General features: G+C 28.5%; 1 protein-coding gene across 1 annotated transcript in view; it reads right to left on the reverse strand.

Moving 5' to 3' along the window:
* Positions 1–6164, reverse strand: part of LOC129972353 (uncharacterized) — a 223844-nt gene extending 217680 nt beyond the window's left edge. The window contains exon 1 of the mRNA XM_056086468.1: positions 4954–6164. Coding sequence (XP_055942443.1) covers positions 4954–5971 — 1018 coding nt within the window. The 5' untranslated portion in view covers positions 5972–6164. The remainder of the gene's footprint in view (positions 1–4953) is intronic.
* Positions 6165–6643: the final 479 nt, after the last annotated feature.

Below are 6643 nucleotides of genomic sequence, written 5' to 3' on the forward strand. Positions count from 1 at the left end.
ATTCTCTTGTAATACTGACAGATAGAAAGATAACATTTAAAGGTAACATAGAAGGAATCAAAGCTTTTTTTTGTTTGTTTTTGCTCTTAATAATAGTGATATGAGACTTCGATAGCATGGCAAATTTCTATGCAATGATCCAGTTTTAGTTAGAAGCGGGTAGCAATCATTTATGCATGCTCGATAACACTGTCTTCTGAAATTAATCTAAATCATCCGAAATTATTTCTTGTGTCGTCATTTCATTAGGATGTGTTCTAGACTCTCGCTTGATATCTCTTCGTGTACAATATTGGATGCAATAAAGATACACTTGAAGAATGCGTCAGATAGAATGAGATGGGATGGCTGGATTTTGCCCATTAGATCATGTATAATCATTTCTAGAAATAATTACATATTTAAATTATAATATATAACTTCTTTCTGTATTGTATCTAATTTTCGTCGTCATATTTTTTGTTTATAAGGAAGTTATAGTTATTTGCATTCAATGCAATTGTTTTGAATAAATCTACATATATAAATAAAAAAAATGGAATCTGATATTGCAAATTTCATGTTATCATGTCAGAACTTTATTATTTTTATGTCAGTATTTGTCTTAATTAATTTAAACAGTTAAAACTGGTTTGAAACAAACGCGCGACTATCAGATTACATGCGTCGATATTTAGAAAATGGCGTTTTTTTTTGTTGTTTTTTTTTCCTACCTCAAATCATTCGAGCTTCAAGAATTTTTTTGCCAGCTACAAAAATTAAAATATATATATAATATAAGACAGGAGAATCGGGTCATGGCGAACATTCACGCCATGTTGTAACTTTATCATTTTCTAATAACCCTAAAAGCGAAAAATTGATGCCTCAAGAGCGATAAATCGCCAATTTTCTGCCTCTGCATTTTGTGGCTTCAATAACCTCAAAGCAAAATGACATCTTGCTCTGACATGATAAAAATACACTTGTATAATTCTCATCCCGATATAAGACAAATGCAAGGTCACTTATTAATTAACGGTGAAAGATAGACGATTCGTTGGCGATAATTTCGTACGTGAAAGCAAACGACCAAACAAAATGCTAATTAGTTTGTTTGGTTAGAGTTTTTTCTCATAGGATTGCAACAACAATTTGGTTTTGGTGCTATATTTGCCTAGTTTGGGCTCTTTTGCTGTTAATTAATAAGTGGCAATGAAAGTTTCACTTTATGCTAAGGTGCTTATTCATTAGATATTTTTGTACCTTTAAGGGGCAGAAAAAAAATCTACTTTATTTAAGGCTGATTAATATTCATTCAAATGGATAAATATTTCTTAAGTAAAGAGCAATATTTCAACGAACCAATTACGTGACTATTGAAAATAACTATTGCTACATTTCAGCGAGCGTCAATTTAATGCAGTACTTATTATAAAACATTTTCATTCATTTCATTGCAATAAAAAGTTACATTCACTGACATTTTGAATCTATTCAATGCATTTTGAAAAGCATATAAAATAATCATTAAAGTTTTTATGTAAAATTAGTCCATGCAACTGATTATTTGCCTTTTTTAAATAACTCAATTAAAATCTTATTTTCTAAAAATACCACATTTTTATTTTCCTATTCAAATACTTCATCTGAAAAAAGATTATAAATTAACTGAACTATTAAATGAATGACTTCAATTCAAATAAAAATTGCTTCCTAAAAAAACACCTTAACTTCCATTAAATGCTTTAAATATTTAAGGCATTCCATTAAATTGGATGCATTGTTAAAGCATTCACTGAATTTTCTTTCTGGAAATTATTTTTTTTTCTAGAAAATCTTTTTCCTTTCTCTGAGAGAATTCTACTTAATCTCTTGAACTGTCAATTTTTATAAATGGAGTTTCAGTTGAAAACTTTTATAATAAGGAAAGAAAGTTCGATGCAAACTGCTATTTAAATGTTTTTTATTAGTCAATCATGACTGAAGACTTTTGATAGAAAATATTGAATTGCAACTTCTTTTAGTAAATATTATATTCTTTGCTATTTCGAATGCAATTTTTTTTATACTTTATTTCCAATTTCGAATATAATTTTATCGCATAGCTAACTGTGGATATATCTATAAAATTTTTAACATCATTTAATATTGACAAAATAAATAAATAAAGCTTCGCTAATTATCAAATTGCTGTAATATCAGATACTTTTAATCCTTAAAAAAATAAATAATATAGAATGAGACAAATATTTTTTGTGACAAAATATCGTTCACAGCTGTTAGAAAAGAATTTGAATTAAGCTAATATTTGCAAGAAGATTTCGTATACATTTCTTTAAATTATCGTTTGCGTTCTTAGAGAAATAATACAATGGTTAAAATAAAATCACCTGCATAATAATCTATAATGTATTTTTATCTAATTATTGTTTTAAAAATAAATGTATACTTTCAATTTCTGCTATTAGAAACTAAATTTTTAAGAAGATTTACGCATGTATACTATAAAATTAAATATCTGTTCATCAGATAAATTTACACATTTGCCCTCATCTATTTTTCATTTTGATATCTTATCTTTATTTTTTGTTGCCATGTAAATAATTATGCATTCGAGTCGTTAAGCGTTTTGCATGGAATACTTTAATGTACACATTTATCAAATAATTCCCCATAATTGTTAATAAAGGACTTAATGAAATAAAAGGTGCTTGTACAGATATCAGAAATCAAATTCTAACAAAATGGTCCATAATAAAAATATTTAGTTAATTGATTTCGATAATTTATAAAATAATATAAAAGATCTTCAATTTAAAAGCCTAACTTCAGCAATAATTTTCAACGACGATTTTTTAAAGATAGTAAATGCTTTTAATTCACACTCAAGATGTAATGCAACCTCTAATAACATTTTGGCTATATAATCACTTTGACAGAAAAATTTAAGAGACAGTAGTTTGATATTGAGTGTGTATAGCTATATGAAATAATGTTGAATACCTTTTTCAGTTAAAATCTCATAATAAAAAATGTAAACCATCATATAAGTCAAAGAAAAGCTTTTACTGTAATAATTTTACTTTTATTCTACCAAATTATGGTTTTATTCTACCAAATAAAATTATTCCTACTTAAAAAAAACACTTCCCACATAAACTAGATTATATCGGTGCTTATTATTATAAGTATTTACTTTAAAAGAGCAGTCGACAGGTGCAATCTAAAATAGTGCTTCTTAATTCTGAACAATTGCATCAGTTTCAACAGATATTATCATTTACAACAATATAGTACTAATTGTGATCGGTATTATATTAAATGAGTATTACACAAAGGCTTACTCGTGGCAACAATACGAGTATTAGCTTCTAGAAAAGCTACAACTTAAAAATCACTGTTCCCGAATTTACGTTGATCAAACATGATTATAGAAAATTCCACTAGATATAATTATCAACTGTTTAATATCGTACAAATTTTGTTCATTATTATTATAAATAAATATTAAGCAAATACTTTTTTTATAATTATCACCCCAGCATTTATATCAATTACATGAACAAAATGTACAAGGTCTCAGAGAAAAGTTACAAATAGAGAGTACTAATGAAATTATTTTCCATGACATTTGAATTCTTATTTAAACTGTCAATTCAAAATAAATCCATTTGCGCGAAAAACATTGAAAATTATTTTTATTGTTGTTCATACGGAATATCAAATTACTGTGAAAGAAAACATCTGAATAAGTTTTAATTTATTTCTTATGCAAATGAGCTTAATCTTTTATAATTTTTTGTAATATTTTTATTTGCTTTAAATCATGAGAATCGTCAGCACTCAAAGTCTGCATTAATAGGAAATATAAATATGTCAAAAGGCACGTATAATTACCCTTTTTAGCATATTTTTTTTTCCATTTTTTTACTTTAAAAAAACGTTAATGCAAAATGACATCGAGTAGTTCTCTATTTCGCTTTTTAAAACACTGAGATGGCAATCATCTTACAGAATTTATTCTTTTCGAAACATTTGATTCTTCAAAAGAGAATCGATAAACTAAGTGAAAATTCGATAGCTAACATTTTCAAAAGAATATGTTAATAAAATAAAATTTAAAAGTTTCCTCGTAGAATAAGAAATGTCATAATTTTATTAAATTATATATACTTTTAAAATTCCAATGCTTCTATTTAAAATTGTTGTCAATAAATAAAAATCTATTATCAAAATATTTTTATGTCCGTGACATATTCAAGATTGATTTGGAATGTTAAAGCTTATAAAAATAATCGAAGAAAAGGAATTTTAAATTAAAATTATAAACTAATACAAAATATTTCTGTATGCTCTTGGATATTATTCCTTAAGTCTTTGTTAAATTATCATTTACTGATATTCAGGGAACCTTTTTTGCGAAAATGATAGAAGAAATGTTTGCCAGAAATTTAATATTGTATAATTATAATTTATTTTATCATAAGTTATATTCATATAATTTATTTTTTATAAATTATAAATATATCTTAATCAAATATGAAATGTTGATACCTTAATTTGTGTTTTTTTTTTCTTTTTTAAGCTTTCGCATTTGTAATCCATATCAAAAATGGCTGAAATTCATGCAGCTATGAGAATTTAATATGTAATGAAAAAAGTTCGAGAAGTATATCATTAATTTTACAATACAAGGTTTTCAAATATTACGAACATCATTATCTATAAAAAAAAGAATGTTATTCCCACAAATTCTGTTAAAATCATCAATAAAAATTTTATTCTTTAAAAATTTCTAAAAGCTTTCTCTAGTTTTTACAAGTCATCAATAATGCCATACTAATTTCATTTATTTTTATTCATTGGTCAAAGCTTTTATACCTCTCATATCTAGTTAGGAAATTATTTTTGTTTTGACAATTTTAAGTTCATAACTATTGTATTTTGAAAGACAAAAAAGAATTGACTTACCCAACGACGAATCATATGCATTCATGTATTCTGATGACATAAACTGTGTAACCAAAGAAGTTTTTCCGACTCCAACAGTGCCCATCATAACAACTTTTTTTGGTAGAACTGTGCTTGGTTGACCAGATGAGCACGATGTAGCTGAAGATGCACAACCAGTACCACCAGTAACATTGGAACCAGTGGAAGCGACACTGTTATTGCTTCTGGAACGTTCTCTGTACAGATCCCCCTTATTGACGACATCGCCTTTGGAAGTTATGCAAAATTGTCTCAACATGTAGTACTTATCATCGTCCATTTCAAGTGGCAAACTTGGCCGAGGACTCACACTTCGGTCCCGCCTTACATATTGATGAGAAGTTCTACGACTTCTTGGTGGCAGAGGATCAGCACAGGGTACACTATTGCCTCTAGGTCTAAAATCATCCCAAGTATCCATTCTATTCTTTTTGAGAGCCCTGAAAGACAGAGATCTACTATGATGTGGACTCAAGGATTTTCTTCGCCGTCTTCTGTAAGAGTGCTCATTCGATACCGTCAGCGTTTCGGAAAACCTCCTCGAGAGAACTTCTGCTTGTGGTCGGTGCACTGTATACGCCAGAGAGTTTGAATACTCACTGGGATCATCATTCCAAGGACTGATGGAACCAGGACTTGCTTCATCAACTGTAAGCTCTGGCGCACTTCTTGGCAAACGATCTCTGGAGTCGGTTTCAACCTTCAGCAAGTTAGTATTATCCTTATGGCCCTCACCGAGGGGATATAATCCACCTGGTGCGTTGAGAAAACGATTTCTAACTCCTTTCAATGCTTCAGGCGTGACTGGTATGGAGGCTGACCTGTGTCTGGCATGCGGTGGTGAACCATAATTTGAAGACGCCCTGCTCGGAGAACGTCCAGGTGATATGTTAGGGGATTTACTAGGTGAACGGTTTGGTGATCGTGCTGGTGATCTGGCAGGAGACAAAGAAGGTGAAGGAATTGGAGATCGCATTGGTGATTTCATGCCATCCATGCTGAGGTTTTCTTTTTTTTTACGAGGTTTTAAGACGATTAACCGAAAAAACGATTTTTTATAGTCGTACAAACCCTTTAAAATATGCTTTTTTTTATAAAGGTATATAAACTCTTGTTTGTTGCGATGATATGTATTTATAAATATCACTTAAGAACAGTCTTAGATATATTTTGATTTTTCTACTGTTATAAATTTTATATATCTATTCCAGTACAAAAAGACGAAACACTAGTATAAAGACTTTATGGATAGATATTTAATTAGAAATAAATTTGACTTTGAATAACTATAAACACACCGCTATTTTCTGCCAAGGACTTTTATAAAATAGTTTACAAATCAAAAACAGAAAATTGGATAAGTTTTTCTTAATTGGCATCAAAATAATTATTTCTGAAATCAATTGAACTCAATCCGATTAAAGTTAAGAAGCTATTTACTAGAAATAATTATATTCTTCAATATAACTGGTGGCATTGACTAATTAATATACAAATGTCCTTGCGCAATCAATTAATAATCAGAATGTTTGTCTGAATTACAAGTATAATTAATTATACTAATTATTAAACTGAATTCCAATTCTTCACAAATATATCGTAGGAAAATATTAATTTTATAGAGTTTATTTTTAGAGTCTTTGGAATGTCACTTTCAAAAATATTTTCT

This window comes from Argiope bruennichi, chromosome 6, assembly GCF_947563725.1.
Source record: "Argiope bruennichi chromosome 6, qqArgBrue1.1, whole genome shotgun sequence".
Classification (NCBI taxonomy): Eukaryota; Metazoa; Arthropoda; class Arachnida; order Araneae; family Araneidae; genus Argiope; species Argiope bruennichi.